General features: G+C 39.8%; 1 protein-coding gene and 2 long non-coding RNA genes across 9 annotated transcripts in view; 2 read left to right on the top strand and 1 right to left on the bottom strand.

The window, feature by feature from the left end:
- Positions 1-570: 570 nt before the first annotated feature.
- Positions 571-6,161, top strand: LOC144295037 (uncharacterized). Of its 3 annotated transcripts, none has more exons than XR_013362380.1 (3): positions 571-674; positions 948-1,114; positions 3,676-6,161. It is a non-coding gene; the product is annotated as an uncharacterized LOC144295037 (long non-coding RNA). The 3 variants fall into 3 exon arrangements; XR_013362379.1 differs by having other exon boundaries at positions 3,698-6,161; XR_013362381.1 differs by lacking the exon at positions 3,676-6,161 and adding an exon at positions 1,654-1,808.
- A 2,165-nt stretch (positions 6,162-8,326) lies between these two features.
- Positions 8,327-20,409, bottom strand: part of GRM5 (glutamate metabotropic receptor 5) — a 519,134-nt gene continuing 507,051 nt past the window's right edge. For all 5 annotated transcript variants that reach the window (XM_077867373.1, XM_077867375.1, XM_077867376.1 and 2 more), the window contains one exon: positions 8,327-13,421. In XM_077867373.1, the coding sequence (XP_077723499.1) occupies positions 12,434-13,421 (988 nt within the window). In that variant the 3' untranslated portion in view covers positions 8,327-12,433. The remainder of the gene's footprint in view (positions 13,422-20,409) is intronic.
- Positions 13,241-20,064, top strand: LOC144295036 (uncharacterized). The gene is made up of 3 exons (XR_013362378.1): positions 13,241-13,444; positions 18,774-18,865; positions 19,438-20,064. It is a non-coding gene; the product is annotated as an uncharacterized LOC144295036 (long non-coding RNA).

Here is a 20,409-nt window from a genome sequence, read left to right on the forward strand (position 1 = left end):
GTGCGCTCTAGAGGTCTCCACCCAGGCAGGGCCGCACAACAGTCCACTAGGCTGCCATCCTCCGCCCAAGGCCAGTCACTCTGCGCGTGACACAAGCGTCCAGGAAAGCCTCGGCGGGCGGCCTGTGTCCTCGCCTGCGCGCTGAGGGCCTCGGCTGAGGGCCGGAGGCCGTGAGGCCGCCCGCCCAGGCCCGCGTTCCGTGCCCTCGGGCGCCGGGCTGGTGGGAACCTGGACCGGGCAACGCCGTCCTCCCCCCTTCCCCTCCTCCCTCCTCCCCGGCGCTGCTCCTTTGCTGTGAAACTGGCAGGAAACACGTGCCGTTTGGAACTGGCTCTGAGGAAATGTGGCAGGAGCGGCGTGAGCAGGGCAGAGGGCCAGAACCACGCGACAGCTCACCACGAATTCCTTTCTAGACATTACACGTCGCTGACCTACCGCTGACCTACCGCACGTGCACCCAGCGTCGCGGACGCCGCCGGCCGCGGGGCAGGGCCTAGGCAACCTGAGGCGGCGGCCGCGGACCCGCCCGAACCGGAAGCGGAAGCGGAAGCGGAGGGCCTGCTGCGGCGCCTGCGCAGAGCGCACCAGGAGGCGCCGCCCGGCACGAGGCCGGGCGCTGAAGACGCGGCGCCTGTGGGGCTACCTGGTCTGCGGTCGTCGTCCTACCGCCCCAGGTGGGCTTCTGCGGGGGCCTGGCCTTCAACCAGGTGGAAAACAAGCCTGGGTTGATTGGCCTCTACCCGGGAGAGTTCATCACCTTCAAGGCTGTGGAGCTCGGCTGGCCCGACATCCCGGCCGCTGACTGCGGGGGCTTTGTAGCCTGTTTGCCAATAAAGGCGCAGACTTCTCTTAAAAGGAAGGAAGAAAAGAGGGGAGGTGGGAAGGAGAAAGCAAGCCTCTAGAAGGGTGTTGGATAACACGGGCTTAAGTATTTAATTTCTTTTTAGTTATTTACAATAGCCAGGATGTGGAAACAACCTAAATGTCAGTCAACAGATGAATGGACAAAGAAAATGTTTATAAATACAGTGGGATGTTATCCAGCGGAAGAAGGAAGGAAATGCTTCCTTGTATAACAAACGGGGTAAACTCTGAGGACCTCCTGCCAATTGAGGTAATCTAGTCACAAATGGACAGACACCGTAAGATTCCACTTATCTGAGGTATCTTAAATAGTCAAACTCAGTAGATTGGTGGTTGCCAGGGGCAGGGATTGGGAGAAGTGAGGCGTTGCTATCCATTGGGTATAAAGTTTTAGTAATGCAAGATGAAAATTTCTAGAGATCTGCTGTACAACATTGTGCCTATAATTAACAAAACCATATGATACACTTAATTTTTTTTTTTTGAGAGGGTGGATCTTGTGTTATTGCTGCGATAAAAAAGGACAGAGAAGTTAAAACGGATGTATCTACTGTGTTAAAGACACGAAGGCCCTTGCATAACCTTAAAAACCTTACAAACATTGATTTAAGACAACTGTTTCAGCTTCCAGGAGAAAAAGAAGGTCTAGGGAAGGGGAATTGTCGTAATGAAGGAAGCTGCAGAACAGGAGGCTCTTGACCCAAGTCATATACAATGTAGTTTGTATTCTTCTAAAGGCTGTCTTTTTTGCCCTCCCCAGTGTTAAATTTTCTTTTTTTTTTTTTTAAGATTTCATTTATTTATTTGAGAGCGAGAGAGAGCGTCCATGTGCAGGAGTTGGAGGGAGGGGCAAAAGGAGAGGGAGAAGCCTACTCCTTGCTGAGCAGGAAGCTCTCCATATGGGGCTCAATCCTAGGACCCTGAGATCCTGACCTGAGACAAAGGCAGGCACCACCAGTTTTGAATATCCTGATTTGAATGCCATGCCTTTGTTACATTTTCTCTCTCTTTTTTTTTTGTTCTTGTTGAATATTTTTTATTTTTATTAGTTACAAACCAAAGGTGATCTACTTTTCATTTAATTTGGTTGTAAATATTTATATCAACTTCTTTCTCACATTTAGTTCTGATATTTGCTATAGTAAATAGTTGTAAGCTTGTGCATGAAAGAGAACCGCGAGTGAGTAGGATCCTTCTGAATTCTGATTGTTTGAATTTATGTACCATCTTACCACCTGTTAGATGCATAAATGCTCAGGAATAAAAGTAACAATATCTAAATTTGCATTGGTGTATTTTTATGTTCCATATTTTATGTAGTACTTTATTAAACCTTAACATCTAACACTACTATCACTATACAACTATAGCTGTTGCAGCAGCTAGCATTAAAGGAGCATACTCTGTGTGCCAAACCCTGTTTACTTCACTTCTCATTTAATTCTCCTAAGGAGTTCTAGTCAAATCAAACTAATGGTGAACACTCCTGAACACATCATGCACTTTCTTGTGTCAATGGATGTGCTCTTTCCCTACATCTTTCCCCTTCCTCTTTGTCAGGAACACTTTACTGTTTTTTTTTTCCCCCACAATTAAAAAGTTGCTGTGTTTATGTCTTTAATTTTCTCTACTAGTTTAGCAGATTTTACAGTGCTTATGAGCAATATGTGATATGAAATTGCTTGCCCCGTCATAAACTCATCACTATTTTTTCCTTTTTTTGTCTTTTCATAATATTACATTTAATATTTTATTCCTCATTTTAGATTCTATAGGTTGATGAATCTTCTAATAGTAGATGTACTTCTTTCTTTAAAGTCTACTTTCTCTTTCTTGATTTAAATTTTATCTAGCACTTCAAGTGTCATATTATTATTATTTTTTTTTAAGATTTTATTCGTGAAAGACAGAGAGAGAGAGAGAGGCAGAGACACAGCCAGAGGGAGAAGCAGGCTCCATGCAGGGAGCCTGATGCGGGACTCGATCCTGGGACTTTCCTGGGACTCCAGGATCACGCCCTGGGCCAAAGGCAGGCACTAAACCGCTGAGCCACCCAGGGATCCCTCAAGTGTCATATTAAATAGTAGTAGGCTAGAGTGAACCTGTTTTGGTTTGCCCAGAACAGTCCAGGTATAAGTAGTTGCCTCAAGTAAAACCACTCGTTTCAATAAAACTAATGCTTACACTTTAATAATAGTCACTTTAGAAATTGTGTATACATTTCTCTTTCCTGATTTAATGGGATTTCTAATATTTTTCTATCAATAGCATGTTTGCTATAGGTTTCTAATAGATTTTTTTCTCATCTGAGGAAATTTCCTTCCAGTTTTAATTGCTACTTTGTTTTATTTTAGTCAGGAATTGGTGTCAACTTATCAAGTGTTTTTATCTTATTTATTTTATAGATTATATTTTTCTCTTAATATGTTAATGTAGTAACTTATGTTAATAGATTTACTAATATTGAACAACACTTAAAATCTTAGGATAAACTATATTTAGGTATGAAGTATTACTAATTTATCAAATTTCACAACTTGATGTATAGTTTATTTGGGATTTTAAAATCTATGTTTGTAAGAATAGCCTATAACTATTTCCTTCTTTGTCTGATTTGTGTTCCAAAGTTATAAAAGCCTCATAAAATGAGTTATAGGTATTTCCATGTTCCATATTTATATTCCATAATAAAATTCACCTGTAAAATATTCAGGTATATGCTTTTTAGGGTTTGATATTTAAAAAATTTCTTTCATGATATTTTATCATTTTTGGTTTATCTGCATTTTCTACTTTTTTTTTTTTTTAAAGATTTTATTTATTTGTTCATAAGGGACACAGAGAGAGAGGCAGAGACAGAAGCAGGCTTCCTTCAGGGAGCCCAATGTGGGATCACATCCTGAGCTGAAGGCATACTGTCAACCACTGAGCCACCCAGGCATCCCTTGTTTTTGTTTCAATCGGATAATTTTATATTTTCATATTTTTAGATTAGTAAAAGGTTTTACCTAGTGTTTTCTTACATATATTCTCTGTACATGTAGCTGTGACTCCTTTCTTATTACTAATATTAATTTGATTTCTCTCTTGATTAAATTTGACATGTGTTCATCATTATATTGGTCTTTTCAAATTAGAAGACCTTGGTTTTAATGATAACTTTTAACTTTCTGTTAGATATTTGTATTCTTCTTTAAAAAAGATGTGTTTATTTAATTGAAAGAGAGAGATGGTGGGAGGAGTGGTTGAGGGAGAGATTCTTTCATGCTGACTCCCCACTGAGTGCAGAGCCAGCTGCAGGGCTCCATCTTATGACCTATCAAGATCAGGACCTGAACCAAAGTCATGGGTTGGACACTCAACCAACTGAGCCACCCAGACACCCCAGATATTTGCATTCTTGTATTAATCTTGATTTAATCAGCATTTGTATTGTCTTTATTGTTTAGTTTTCAATATGTTCAGTAGAATGTGTAATTAATTTATTCTCAGTCTACTTTTTAATGTGCACATTTAGTATAAAACATTTTCTTTGGAGTACTGTTTAATGGTTACACAGATTTTAATTTGCAGAGTTTTCACTAAAGTACATTTCAAAGTAGATTGTAATTTTAGTTTTCTTCATCCTAAAAAAGGTCTTAGAGAAGAGATCCCAAATGAACATCTCTTTTGCATATATATTTTTTAGTTTCAAAATTCATTTTTTTAGCCAGTGAATGTAGACTATATGATTTTTGCTTTTGGAGATTTGTTAAGATTTCCTTTGTGGTCAAATCCAAGGTTAATGTTTATAAATATTTCATGGATGACTAAAAGAATGTCTATTTTTTGTTAACAAGAATAAAGCTCTAAATACATTTGATATATTTTATTGTATTCATGTTACTTGATTCCTCTAAATTCGATTTCTTTTTTTTCTTTTGGCTTCTTGATGTATTTGTGAGTTAAGTATATTAAAAAGGTTCCTTGTGGAATTTTTGTGTGTGTATATTTATATCAGTTTTTGCTTTATGTGTTTGAAGTCATATTGTTAAGCACACATAAGTTCAGGACTGTTCCATTTTCCGAGTAAATTTTTATCAATTCAAAATAAACCTTTTTGCCTTTAAGTTAATTTCATTTTAAATTACTTCTTGTTAGACATTAATATTCCTATACCTACCTTTGTTTATTTAGCATCTGCCTCTATCAGTGTTTTGCATATGTGAAGATTGGATTAACTGATGGTGCTGGTTACCATCATTTAGTAACATAATTGCATTATTTTTCCTTTAATTTATGTGGACTTTTTATCTTTTGGCCTAGTCATCATTACTTGTATTTTCCTTGTGCCCCCCACTCCCACTTTGTCCACTTGGACAGCTCCTTATTTCTTAAGAACTGTGTCTCAGCTCCTTATTTCTTAAGAATTGAATTTGGGGCTCTTTGTTATTATGCAAAGAGCAAGAAAGCATTTCTACTGGCTTTTCTCTTGTGACCAGATAGAACTAACCAGGGTCTTCCCCTAATTTTGCTGCTTGATTTGTCCTAGATTATTGAGGTGGGTACTTGTCTTCCCAGAATAAGAACTTTTCTCTCTAGCCATTTAGAGTTTTTAATACATCCTTGGGAGTGTGGGGTGGTTATACTAGAGTTAATGATGTGATTTGAGCTCTTCAGAAAGAATGTGACAGAGAACCACAACATATAGGGAAGTAAAAGGTGGAAATAATCTTGAATATGTAGGAGTAGAAACACATTATTATGATAAATGTTATAGATATGTCCATGTAACTTCGCTTATTGAGGTAAATTAGAAAAATCTGAAAAAAAGTTCCTAAAATAACTTCTGGATAGCACTCTTATAGTCTTCTACTGCTCCTGGCATACAGTTCACTGGCTACTTAACATCTCCTAATGCTACGGAGTCATATATTACTTCATCCAAAGCTGTTGGAGTTAGGGGAGCCATCCAACCTGTCTGATGAAAACAAAAACAAAAACAAAAACAAAAAAAAAGAAAGAAAGAAAAAGAAAATCCTCAGCTTGACTCCTGAGACTAAAGTTGATGTTCTGGTGGAGCCCTGGGAAATCAGAAAATAGGAGGAAACTGGATAATAAAATTGAGTAAGACTTCCCGTGGCTCATTAAAATGGCTCTGAAGGTGACACTATCCATCTTTGCTCCTTTAAAAGCCTAAGGAGATCATTATGGAAATAGCAATTAATTTTCAAGACTGAAGGAAAAAATGTGTACAAATTATAAATTTTGTATCATAGCATTTTCAAAATTCATTCTATGAAGCTCTACTCAGAGGAGACCACTCATAAAAAATAAAAATAAAAAAAAAACAGATTTCTAGAGTTAATGTGCATTAGCATTTTTAAAGAGTGCCAAGTTCTGAAGCAAAAATCGTCATCTAACTTAGAGTTGTTATATTTTCCAAACTTTTAAAATTCTAATATCTTTTATGAAACATCTGTTACTATTTGGCAGTTCAGAAAGCCATTTACTACATTACATAATTTTCATGGACATATCATTCATATAATTTACTACTTAACATTAGTCCTTTTCTAGAAACACTATAGTTATGTAAAGCTTTCTTTTATGTCAACTGATTAAAATACAAGCTATATATAAATAAGCCAATGTGTCTGATACATATACCACATAACTAGCCTGTTTATATAAATGTTTATAGGGGTCATATACCTCAAGAAGACTCTATGTCACAGCAAAAATAAATACCTTTGTTCTGGACGAAAAGCTAATTTAAAAAATTCATTAAAAAAAATAAATAAAAAATTCATTCATGTGGATAAGTTTTCTTATAATACTTTTTATTCAGGACTCTAAGAATGGCCACAGAGGCTGGGTCTACAGGTTTTCTTCATAGAATTTACTAAAATCCTTTTTAAAAAATAATAGGGTGAAACATAGTAACTGATTCTGAATTTCAAAATACTCTGAGGAAAAAAAAGTAAATACTATACTGTGTTTAAGGAGACAACTTCGTTAATATAATTCTATTTACCTACCTATATATCTTGCTGACTACCATAAGAAAATAAATGTTTGAGACTTGTTTATTTTTAAAAACTGATCCAATTCATGGAGAGTATAACCAAGGAATTGGCCAGTGTTCAGCATAGATTATAACAGAAGAAAAGCATTCTTTCTGTGGTGTTTAAGATCATTTTGCTAAATCATCCTAGATGCACAGTTCCAAGGTTGCATGAGTTCAAAACTGGATAGGCTTTCCCCCAACTCATACCCAGTGATATGTGCTTTAAGTTGGACAAGAATTTGTTATAGTTCTACAAATAATATTCACATATCTAAGCTGATTTTTAATTCTATGTTGCCACAAATAATAGCTATTATCTCCTGAGCATTTGTCATGTACCAGGAGTACAGGAAATGAAAAGAATTCTCACAGGTTCTTGTAATTTATCTCTGCATTTTAAAAAAGAGGAACTGAGTTATAGAGAACTCAAGGTCATTTTTCCAAGGTCACTGGGGTCATGGCAATGGATTTTTTAATTCACTGCTCTTTCTGACTGGCCTACTGTGAGTCTACAGAGTCTTTAGAAAACTTATTTGATCTTTAGAAAATGATTTGTTCTATGTGGTCCAGATATCTCATCTCACACCCTAAGTTTAATATGCCCATTTGTATTACTTCAGAATAGAAGACACTGAAGCAGGAGAGTCTGACAAAGCACACAAAATGGTTTTCTTTTTTAAGATCAAACATATTTTGTATCAATTTCCATATGTATAAGAATATATGTATATACATATTATATGTGTATAAATAATACAATGTAGGGAAGCAGAGAGAAGCTATGTTTTAAAATCTACATTGTTTTTCTCTTCCATACATCATGCTTTTAGGTTTTTAGATAATTTGTGTTTAGGAGTGTAAATTTGCTTAAGAATCCATCAAGGTAGAAAGTGATTTGACAAGTAATTGTTTTTTTCTGGTAAAATTATACAGATATGCCCACACATGCGCACACAAACAAACACACACAGGGACACGTATACAGATGGGCTCAAAAGTAAAATATCTATATAGATGTGTGTATGTATACACATCCAGACATACACAGATATATAAACACACATAATCTATATTATTTTTATGATGTAACCTCTATCAACACAGATAATTGTGGAACTATAATTTGTATTTGTATTTCCAGGCACAAAAAACAAGGTATAATCCCTACATGCTTCATTGTCTAAAAAAAAATACTTATGTCTTAAAAGGTGTTTGTAGTTGTCTTTGAGGACAACATCTCTGGTTGGTTTGTGGTTGGTTTACATTTTTATCTATTGTCCACAGGCTACTTTGTAAATCCCATAATTCAAATGTGTAGATCATTCAGAATTTAAAGATTAATTAATAGTATGGCTCTTTGGGTCTTGGAAAACACTATTAAGACAACATTCTAAACATTTAAGGGGAAGAATCTTAAAGTCATACCATAGTTTCTGTTTTAATATTTTTCAAAAAGTAACTGACTTCACAAACACCAACTATAACATGATTCAGACAACTGAGAAACAGGCAAATGTACTTTCAAATGCTAAAATAAAACACATTTATACAAGTACAAAGCAAAACAATGCTGATAAAAATGTTAAACTTTATGAAAAAAATCATCTGCAATTCACATCAAAATAATTCAACATTCTCTATTGTTTTAATAGTACAAGCTGCAACAACAGAAAAAGAACAGGTACGCGCACACAATCTTAAAACCAAATCAGTTAAAGTGCAGAAAAAAAGTAAGTACAAGCACTTGTAGCCCACACAAATCTTTTAGGATTGGCACCGTCTCTCTAAAACATCTATATTCTATATAGATCTCTAATTACAACACCACCAGCAGCTGCCATTGAATTCTAGAAATGCACACAATATACATAGTATATTTTTTCACATTGGGAAGATCAGTGAAATTCAGCCATCTATTTTATACATGCCTCACTCTTCAACACACAGCAGAGGATCTCTCCCGCCTCAGACCCTCTTGAAAGTGAATTTCCCCTCGTCTTTATGCTTTTCACTGATCTGTATTTTTCACAGTATAAAACCGTAAATGGTTGACTACGAGATTCTGGCAGCTCAAGGGCTAGTAATAAGCTGCGGCTAAACGTGAACTCAGATGATACTTTCCAAGTCTCCAAAACATGTACATCTTGCTGGGAGACTAGCATAGGAAATGTTTGTTTCTTAAAAAGTGTTTGATTCCTGGTTTGGAAGTCACAGGATCGCAGCAGAGCCATGACACAACTCATTCACGGTCAGAAATAGCTCCTAGTCTTCCTGATAACTTGCTGGTTAACAGCCGAAGCCCGGGAAAGACCGTCACTGACAACGATTAGCACATTCGGGGGGATTTACTATTTCTCTTTGCTTCAGTCCAATCTCTAGGACGCTCCTTTGCGTGCTCCCTCTCTGTTCCCCACCCCTCACCCAAAGAGATGCTTCTCCCCAATCCACAGGGTCTTCTTGGGCTGCCCCTCCTCCTCTCCTGCAACAGGAGAGTGAGTAGACTGCCTAGGGGGTCCGCATAACTTGATCAAACCCGGTCTTCTTTTTTCATCTTGGAACCAAACTGTCCTTCAGGGTCACTTTTCTGAATCTTCGCATTTCACTGTACTTTCCCCTTCCTTCTGGTCATGCTGGTCCGACTGAATTATCACTGGGCACCAGGAACAGACTGTTTTCAAGGAAATTCAATGAAAATAGGTACCCCAATGAATTGCAAAGTTCATATCCTAGCCCTAGAATGAATATTCAGTTCTCCTTGTAGATTTATTACTTGGAACCTGGTATTAGAATTGGCAAAGAGACAGAGTTAGCATCATTCCAAAATAAAAGATCCCAAGAATGCATTACTAATAATATTACGTATTATACAATGTACTGAATGAAGTGGCAAAGGGCACAGAAACACAGAGAAAAACACATCTTGTTCTCCTCTAATTGGATAAATTATTTTTCTTATTACAGTTGACTGTACTTTCATATAGAATTATCAGATGGCAATTTGTTTGCATTAAATTTTAATTTCTGATGAATTTTCTCATAACGTAGTGTACTTTTTAAAAGAAATACGCTACTAAAAATTTAGAAGGGGAATTTGATCATTCAAAAGCAGAAAGTTTTTTAAAATGTTTTTTTAATTGGTCAGTATAATGAAACTTATACTTGAGAATAAAATGGAAATCAGCCAAAGGGTTTAAGAAACAAATTTAAAACTTAGTAGAGTATATTTGGAAAGGTTTCAATGTTTAAGATATCCAGATGGTAATCTCCAGGTGAAAGCCATCTTTTTCAAGAGAATTGAGGGGTGTTAATGCTTCAAAATATTTACAATTGTTTTTCACGTAGAGGCAGACATTCAATTTCAATGAAACCATAAAACTTAGCTGAATTCACTGTTTCAAGAGTCTCATTATAACATCTAGGTTCAGGGTGCTCTGAAGACGTTATTTTCAAATCTGGTATGGGAGGCTGATTTTTTGAAAATTTATATTTCAGTAAATTAATGTTAGCGTTTAACATTTTATATTGGGAGATTTGATTTAAAAATTTAATATAAGAACAGTTATCAGGAAAGTCAAACAGTATATTCATTACAACTTTTAAAAGTGGGGAATGAAAAATTATGCCAGTGGATATATTTCCATTTCACAAATTCTTTTTTAAAGTAGGTGTAAAATAAAAAAAAAAATACATGCCAAAGTAAGGATATTGAGCTAGAGAAAATGGTTTCATTCATTTTTCTTTCTGCTAAAAATATACTTCTGCCTCACAGCAAATCTTTTTCATAAGGCTATCTTTAGTATAAGGCTAGATCAACTAAACTCTAAACTTACAGGACACCTCCTCCTTTTATTACTATCCTTATTTAAAATTAAAAACCAAACCAAACCAAACCAAAACAACAACAACAACAACAACAAAAAACATTTGGCACCTCAGGATAGCTGTAATGGGAGGGAGGAAGAAAGAGAGGACAGTGGATGCAGGTCTTGAGCTATGATTTCTACTTATATGAGCCTAATAAAGCACATGTATTTCTATTGTATCTTTAAATCTCTTTTCTGCAGTATTTAAAAAGTGACAGTAGTAAGTGCACAAAATCATATTAATAATTATTTTAAAAAGGAAATAATCGCTTTGCCTCTTTTTGGAATGGCTAAGAAAGACTGTGTGGTTTATATCCATTAAGGTTCCTCTGTTTTAGTATTCTGTATTGCTTTGAAAAATCTACATTTGTCATAGTTCATAGCTGCCCTGTTTAAGCAGCCAAGAAAAGTTAAAATCACTGCTTACTGGCATAGCTAAATCTCTGCTAAGCCAACTTGACACAGTTTAAAATTTCCAGTGTATTAAGATTGTGTTAACTTTTTGAACAACAGTCCCTCCAATCATGACGCTGTCTTCAGAGGGTCTATAGACCATTCTTCCAGTGGTGGGACTTGAAAAGAACAGAGGGGCTCTTTGTGCATCAGGTTCTCAAAGGAAGGGGATGAAGAAGCCCAAATGCGTATTTTAATATTTTAGCTGGCAATGCTAATGGAACAGCATTCATTAGGAGGAGTGGCCACATTTCATGAACGAGATAGCCAAGCTGGAGCTCAGGAATTATTACTACTACTAATTATTATTATTATTATTATTATTATTATAAAGAGAATTTCCAGCTACACAACGTACCCCAGTGAGGGAATTACAAAACAGTATTCCAGAAAATATTTTTTTCTTTTTTTTCTTTTTTTTTTTTCTTTTTTGCTACTCCAGTATTGATTGGCAACATGGTGAAAATAGTCAAGAAATCTTCCACTGGTTTTCTTGGTTAATGGAGGTGAATTGAAATCACTAGGTGGACTCCCGGATGCAGGCTTCTGGAAGAGGATTTCAAACCAAATCGGAGAGGAATGTCTCTGGTAAAAGCCCTACACGCGTCAGGGCAGCGCTCCTTACGCAGCTGTGTGTTATGCAAGGGGCACAGTCACAGCAACGCCTCAAGGTCCTGCTTTGCAAGGTCTTTAAAAGACAGCAAAAAAGAAAGGAAAAAAAAAAAAGAGAGAGAGAGAGAGAGAAATGGTCACGTTTGGTCCCAGATTTTTAGTTTGTTAGAAAATGTACATTCATGTTGGGTGAATCAAAGAATCTTCTGGGAAAAGAAAGTAAACAGAACTTTTTACAGGTGCCCGCTAAGCACGCTCTTCCCCTCCGTTATGCTGTTTCACACTCATTGCTTCCCTAGAGCAAAGCACTTGGTACGGAACTGGTGCCACAGGCTCCTTGTCAGCCCTCGAAAAGATTCGCAGTGTTTCTGCAAAGCCCACGTTTTCTAAGGCCACTAGAAGAAAATCTGCCCAAAGATTCGTGGTTGGCGTCTTGGTGGGTGGATGCCGAACGCGCTCCAGAGCTCGCTTTCCTTCCCGGGGGCGCTTGGCCTCTCCCGCCTCGGGTCCGAGGCAGGCGCCCACGGTCACGTGCTGCGGGAACGCGGGAGGTGTCGGCTCGCGGCGAGCGCGGCGCGGGTTCCGACCACGTTCACAACGACGAGGAGCTCTGAGTGTAATCTCTGAGGATCAGGGCGTCATATTTGGGAGACGACGGGATGCAGAGCGCGGACTCCGACACCGGCGAGTTGGGGGCTGTACTCCCCGAGTCCACCGAGTCTCTAAAGGGGGACGGCGGGGTGAGCGCCACCAGCTCCTCCAGGTCCGCCTTGCCGGCCGCCGCGTCGGGCCCGGGCCCGGCCGCGGCGGGGGACTCCCGGGCAGCGCCCCCTGCCGGCGGGGCCGCCGCCGCCGCCGCCGCCGCCGCCGCCGCCACCCCCGCGGGCTGCGCGCCGCCCGAGACCTCGATGGCCGGCAGCGGCTGGATTTCGGCGAACGTCGTCATGGTCGTGGGCAGCTGGATCTCCTTGGGGATCAGGTAGGACGAGCAGAGCGGGGCGCCCACGCCGGGGCCGGGCGCCGCGGTGGACAGCATCATGGAGTTGAGCTCGCTGATGTTGGCGGTGAAGCGGGTCACCACGCTGCTGATCTGCTCCATGAGCGAGCCCTGCGACGAGCTGCTGCGCGCCGCGGGCTCCGAGTGCAGCGACGGCACGTCGTCGTCCGTGCGGCCGGCCGAGCCCGCGCGCTGGCTCAGCGTGCTGATGGGCGACGGCGAGCGCGGCCGCGCGGGCGCGGGGAAGTGCTCCTCGGCCTCCGCCACGTCGTACAGCGCCTTGGGGCCGGCGTCGGGCGGCTCCGGGCCGCCGCCGCCCCCGCCCGCGGCCCCGCCGCCGCCCCCGCCCGCGCCCGCGCCCGCGCCCGCGCCCCCGCCGCCCCCGCCCGCGCCCGCGCCCCCGCCGCCCGCGCCCCCGCCCGCGCCCAGGCCGCGGCTCTCCGGGCTCTTGGGGAAGGGCTTGATGACCGCCGTCTGGTTGGGGCTCTCCTTCTTGTTGATGTGTATGGACAGCCGCTGCCACAGGTGCTGGCCGCGGCTGCTCTTCTCGTTCTGGGCCCACGTGACGGACTTTCCGTTGGAGCTGCGGAGAGAAGGAGACCACAGGTGACTGGGAGCGCCCCGGGCGGGGTTAGGGGACCCGCGTGGGGACGACTGCGCCCGCCCCTTCAGGAGGGGAGGCGTCAGAGGCCGCCGCGGCGGAGACCTTGGAAGTGGCCGCCTTGTTGGATTGGCCTTTGGTTGATCGGTACCAGGGAGGTGTGTCTGAGGGGACAGTAGTAGGGGTGGAGGAGCCCTTACGGAGACCCCGCGGTAGTTCTGAGCCCCCCGCCCCCCCGCGGTGGCGGTGGCAGTGGCGGTGGCTGGTTATGCCCCCAGCTGGGAGCCGGGCCTCGCGCGGTGCTGACGGTGCTGACGTGCAGAAGGGCCTGGTAGGGGGCAGGGGCCGCCTGCAGCCCGCGGCCTCTGTTAGGAACCCGTACAGCCGGGACCTCAACTCACCGACCCCGTCATCAGAGGGAGGGAAGGGGTACGAGTCAAGGGTTACCAGGCAGTAGGCAGTGGTTCCAGGTCAGTTTTTATTCTGCAAGACAACGCTTGGAGTGTTTGACTAGGGGTTTCTGTCTGAGCTCCTGACTTTGAACATGGTTTTAGTTAGTCAAGCTTGTCTGCTGGAAAATAGAAATTCAGTGAACACGTGTACAGATATCTAGTTAATTAGCGTTTTTCTACTTCTCCCACATTTTCCTCACAAATGTGTTTTGGGGCCTAAAACTCGAATGACACAGTTCCATGAGGAGGCGTATTCCTTTGGCAACCTCGCATATTGCTCTCCAGGTAGAGTCTTGAGTGGTATCCGGCCCACATGACTTTTTAGGATCTTTCTCCCTCTTCCCTTTCCCCAAGCAGTCCATTTTGGTCTCCACCCTGGGGTCAGGAAGCTGCTCTGATGAAGAAGATGCAATTGGTACCTCAGCCTCAGATCCTGACCGGGTCCTCCTCACCATTAAATATGACACAACTTCTGAAACTACAGACGCTCTGTCAGGAACCTCACTAGTGGTCAGAAGACATGGCCTGATCTTCGGGATGTTCTGTGGAGAGACCCGGGGGGGGGGGGGGGCGGATTTCTCATCACAAAGGAATCCAAGGTCTCTGTAACCAGGAGGTCTCTTGTCCAGATAGCCCAGGGGCCTGGATTGTATTTGGCGCCCACCAGCCTTGGGCTGCCTGACTGCAACTGCCAGACCTACTCACGCCTGGGACACCTACGCCTTTCCTTTTTGTGGGCATCTTTTTTCTGCTTCTTCCTCTGTTTAATCTATCCAATATTTTGCAACCTGTGTCCTTCAGAATTCTGGAATGTGATATGTCCCCCACCCCTACCCCTCTTCCTGCAAAGGTTAGATCAATTCTTTCCAGGTTTGGAGGTTGCGATGCGTTCCCAATAGCAGAATGGACCCTGCCAACCTAATTTTCCTTTCCAGGAGAGTATCTGGATTTGTTTCTACATTTTGCATTAACCTGACTTGCCACCTTTTATGTTTTTAGTGCATTACTTTCTTCTTCCCAGGTATCGACTAACTTCTGGGACATGACACAAAAGAAATGGGCCAGACTATTTATGGGATTTGGTTGGGAGGATGGTTGCCAACAACCCAGCCCCTTTTCTCTCCTACCAGCAGAATAAGAAACAGGCATGTTGGGAAGGATGCTCAGTCTTTCAGGTTGCCGAGGCCACTTTTCATACAAAGCATGGGCTAGAAACTAGAAGCATAACTGGATTTACCCTACTAAGCTTTACTGTGGAAAGATTCTTGCTCCCAACATAGGTTTTGATGGAGCATTAACTCTGGATATTAATGGTGACAGTCTTTGGAATCATATGTAGAAGTACCTAAAAACGTGATAGCAGATTGAAAAACCTTTGGATAAATGTGCAAGAAGGAAACTGTTCAACCCAGTCAATCTGCACAAAGCCCTGACATGGTTTCTGGCCATGCCTTTGCTCATAGTGTCTATGGTCATGTGGGGGAGAGAGCCTCAAATATTCTGCATACCAATGGAAATGGACACAGGAGACACTGGAGAAATGGAGTCCAAATTTGATTACTTTTCATTTCTTGGTTCATGAAAAGTTTTTTCCTCCAAAATGGGAACTTTTAATAAACATTTGATGGACAAATAGGATTCTTAAGCTAACAGGACCATTGGGTGGTGTCCTGGAAACTGCAATGGAGAAAGGAGCCTAAAATCTGGGTTCTAATCCTGGATCTGCCAGCCTGGATGCTTGGAAAATAATAGTCTGTAAGCCTTAATAAAAAGTAGAGAGTAAGTATATCATTTGGCAAAGGTTGTGAGGATTCAGTGAGACAGTACAGGTGAAGTGTTCTTGTAAGGAGAAGCTATCTAAGCATGTTAGTTTTTGCATTCTGTATGGATATTGCGTTTCAGAAAATAAAACGATATACTCATGTGGTCTTGAACTCTGGCTGAGAAACAGAATTTAGTGTAAAGTGAAATATGTGGTAAAGCCATAATATATTTTTGGTTGTTCCATCAGGTTTGGTCTGTGGTCTATTTTAATGCTAGATTGTCTCCTTGGTGATCACATCCACTTCCCTAAATTCTACATTATTCCTCTTCCACAGCTTGCTTCTTCTGAAATGCTCTTCTATGGTGCTCCCTCCTCTCTCTCTCTTCCTTCCTTTTTGACTAAACTCTTCCTACCAGTTTTTTTTTTTTTTTTACCTGAATTGCTTTTTCTTGAGGGCAGCTTTTCTGACCCCCTCTTGACTAGGTTGGATTCCCAGAGTCCTGGCATTAGGCACTTAATAACTCTTTGGTGTATGTCTGCCTCATCTGCTGGATGGAGTGTTCTGAGGGTGCAGACAGAAGTGTTCTTTGTTTCCTGTTATAGCATAGTACCCAGTGCATTGTCTAGAACACAGTATGTGCTCAATATCTTTGAACCAGTAACTGAGTGATCAATGCATTTCATTTCAAGAAATTCATACGGAATTGTTTTTGTTAGAATTACATTTTAAAAATAATACAATATTCAAAAAAGTCTATATTAATGAAATTGTTTTTTTATCTTATGGATCTACTTTTTATATAACTTACTGTAAAAAATAAAATAAAAAAATAACTTACTGTAATCTTAAATAAATAAATAAAATAATAATATAAATAAATAACTTACTGAGTTGTGCTCAGTGTATGCAAATAAAGATTTTATTAAGTACAAAAATACAGATCTTCATATCTACTATGAAAATCACAAAGGGAGTATTTGTTCTTTTTTTGTAATTTATATATATGTATATATCTAATATATGTACGTGTGTGTGTGTGTGTGTGTCTGTTCTAGTGAAACTTCTTGGTGATGAAAGTTTATGGAGGCCGTATGGATAGTAGTCCCAAAATGTGGGTGTAAGATTCGACCCTGAGTGATGGTGGGCAAATCACTTAACTCCTTTGTACCTCTTTGTTCTTTGTTAAAAAAAAAAATGGAAGAAATAAACCTCCCATGCTCACCTCACATGACTGCTGGGAGGAACCCAAGTGGTGTAGTACACATAAGAGTACTTTATAAAGCATAGCACCTCTGCAAATCTCACCATCAAGTCTTCCAGCCAATTGGGGTAAAATCATGATTGTTGTTGAGATTTTTTTTTTTAACATCAGGATTATACATTTGTTCTAAGGGACCTGTGGTAAGAAGAGGGAAAGTGAACTCTTCCTCACCTGTCTATAGCACTTGACTCTCCCCACTGGATATTTTAGGCATTAGAAAGGAAGGAAGAGAGAGAAATGGAGAGAGAACAAATGGTGCTACATCTGGAAAGGACAGTTTGGCCCAAAACAACCTTGCAAAACTTCATGCTCTTTCCAGGCACCAATTAACCCTTTGCCAAATATAATTCTACGTAATATAATGTTCTTTCTACTATGACAATTTGTTCTTTCCTGTGAGGGAGAAAAAGCATTTAGATAATGTTATTTGAGGATTGCATTTTTTGTTTGTTTTTTTGTTTGTTTGTTTGTTTACAGTTTGTGTCTGCCAAAATGACACCTTCTACCTTTATGCTCAGAAGTTTATTCTTCCCTTTTGTATTCCATGCGTGACACATAAATAATTTATTCACTTCAAGCAAGCTCTGGATGTCAGCTCAATGACCTCTTCCAGGTTCTCTCTTCATCTGCCAAAACCTGTAGGAATTAGCATTATGCCATGGCTCACCATCATTAGGAGACAAATGTTAAGAAGTATTTTGACTGTCAAAAACGTCTATGGAATTTATAATTTTTGTGTTCATTTTAAATGGCTGTTGAATAAAAATAACAAATTTTAAAAAATAAATAACTGTTGAATGACCTGTGTGTTTTTATCCTGAAAAATTGGGGTTTTATTAAGGCTATATAAACAATTAAAATCCTCAGAATATTTCACTGAATTAAAAAACTATATACCCTTATCCTCTCCTTTGTGACATGGTTTATTAGTACCTTCATGAGTTGTACAGATCTAGGGCATCAAAATAATCAAATATATTCTCTGAAAATTAGCACATTCTTTTCATGAAAAAATTATCTTCATTACTAAACCTCTCCTGTTTATGATTTTGGGTTGAGAGGCAGCCAGGAGGGAGGAAGAGTAAGATTATGAGCTTTCTAATACAAAAAATACTTAAAACAAATTTTTTTTTTAATTTTAAAAAGCTTGTAATGTCACTAGCAACTATGCCTTTAGAATGACTTCAGAAAATACGAGGCTAATAAAAGAATCTCATGAATTAAGAATATTATAAGTAGAAAATTTCCAATTGCAGTTCCATTTTCTTAAACTTTTTATCAATATATTTTGCTTGCAACAATTTGCTTTGAATTACGAAGTGTGGAAATATAGTTTTTAAAAGATAAGAGGAATTTGATATTGTTTATATTCAGACACTCTAAATTAGGTGGAATAATTTCCTTCTGAGCCTTGCCTAAAATCTGACATCTTGATTTTGACGATTACACTGAGAAATACACCATGATATATAAGAAAATGACAGAATCATCTATATAAATTTACCCAATTACAGCATAATTGGATGTAAATAACTATCTTGCTGACAAAAACAAGTTAAATGGCCATGGTGAGGTATGCATTAGAAATGCACGTATAGACAAACTTGAGTAAATGGAAATGAATTACCTCCATGGACACAATAATCGAAGCAATATCACCTTATATTTGCATAGTGCTTTATAAAGTACTTTAGGAACACTGTCAAAGTTAGATGAGATTGATGTCTTAGTCCTTTCAAAAATAAGAAAACTGAGGCTCAGTGAGATAGGTGACTTGCCCAAAGTTAAAGCAGTTAGAAAATAACAGTGTGGAACAAATACCATCTCATGATTTCCAATTCATTTCTCATGACAGTACACCATATTTGTTTTTGAAGTGAGCTGTCCTTATCTAATTGAAGAGAAGCTCTCAGATGTTACCTGGTGATGATATGCATCTTTAAGTCGGTAAGTTAGTCATTTGATTTATATTCTCTTATTACCATGTCTTTGTTCTTCTTAATCATATACTTTGAAGTCTCAAGAGGCACCCTATATCACTCTTTGGTTGTTAATGCAAACAGCACAGATTGATCAAGTACCTATACTTGTCAAGGATAATGATTGGATGCCTTGATGATGAAGGCACTTAGACAACAACTGTATAAAAAAATATCATACAACAATTTTCAGCCCCTCTTTTTCTCCCCCATGCTGTGATCTAGTAAAAGACAGTTGTCCCATGTGTAGCACACTTATTAGAAAATAAGTCTCTCTGACTTATTTTGGAATACCATTAAATGAGAATGGTGTAATATAAAGGATAACTATTTTGCAAATTTTGGCATTTCAAATAATATTGGTAACAAATGAAATATGGTATCTCTGAAAATGATTGTGATTGATCAGTACTGTGGTGGAGAGTTGCTGATATGAAACTTCCCTCAAAGAGGGCAGGAGAGAAGATGCACATAGAAGGCTAGTAATATGAGTTACTCATATTATTTTGATGGAAAGGGTTTTTTCTTTTTCTTTTCTAGGTCCTTGAGAGGAGGAGGCAGATGGGCAGGTGGAAGGGTGCTGAGGACAAGGAAAATGAGAGATTGTGGAGCATGGGAACAAGGAGTCCATTGGGCAACTATAGGGTACAGATCACAAGGGATTTAAAGCTTCACAAGAGGAAAAAACCATTTCTAGCAGGAGGGGAGTGACCAGAGAATGACACTTGCCTGCAGGAGACAGATTGTATCTACTCCTTGAAAAATTAGTAGATTATGGCAAAATCCAAAAATAGCAGTAAGCATTGCCCTCCAGTAAAGATAGCAGTGACATAAGTTCAGGAAACCAGAAAGGATATTCTAAGATAACCAGTAGTCCAATTTGACTGTGTGGGAATGAATAAGAAGTTAAAGCATCAAAAGATAGAATTTGGGCCTTTTTGTCCGCTATAAAAATGCTGTGTGGCCACCTAAGATCTGAAAGGATCTTCTTTCTTTTCCTTTCTTTTGCTATTTTAATAACTCATTAGTAATTAACTTTGGACTTTTTATCAATGTCTGGAATAAACAGGTGGTCAAATATATTTGGCCAGAGAGATGGTCTAATTACATAGATAATCTACATGCTTGAGCAATAAATGAATATATAAAGAAATACTCATGGGTTCTTTTCTGTATTATTCTTCAACTGTAAGAATTCTTTTCTGTTATTTAATATTTAGGTATTCAATAATTCTGGAGCTCAACAAAAACAATTAAATGTAGGAATCATGCCAAAACCTTCTTTAAACCCTTACTGCAGATTAATCCATTGACCTTGTTCCTTGTCTGCCCCAGTCCTGGTCCTCCTTCAGGAATATGTGAAGGCCTAATTAATATCTGTTAAGTTAATTAGTCCTTCAGGCAATAAGGAACCAGAAGATTGATAGAAAAGAATGGTGTCCAGGGAGATTTAGGAAGCTGTTTTCATAGTGCAGGGACATATTGTTAAGATGCTAACAGGTGTGGAAAAAA

Source organism: Canis aureus, chromosome 23, assembly GCF_053574225.1.
Source record: "Canis aureus isolate CA01 chromosome 23, VMU_Caureus_v.1.0, whole genome shotgun sequence".
Classification (NCBI taxonomy): domain Eukaryota; kingdom Metazoa; phylum Chordata; class Mammalia; order Carnivora; family Canidae; genus Canis; species Canis aureus.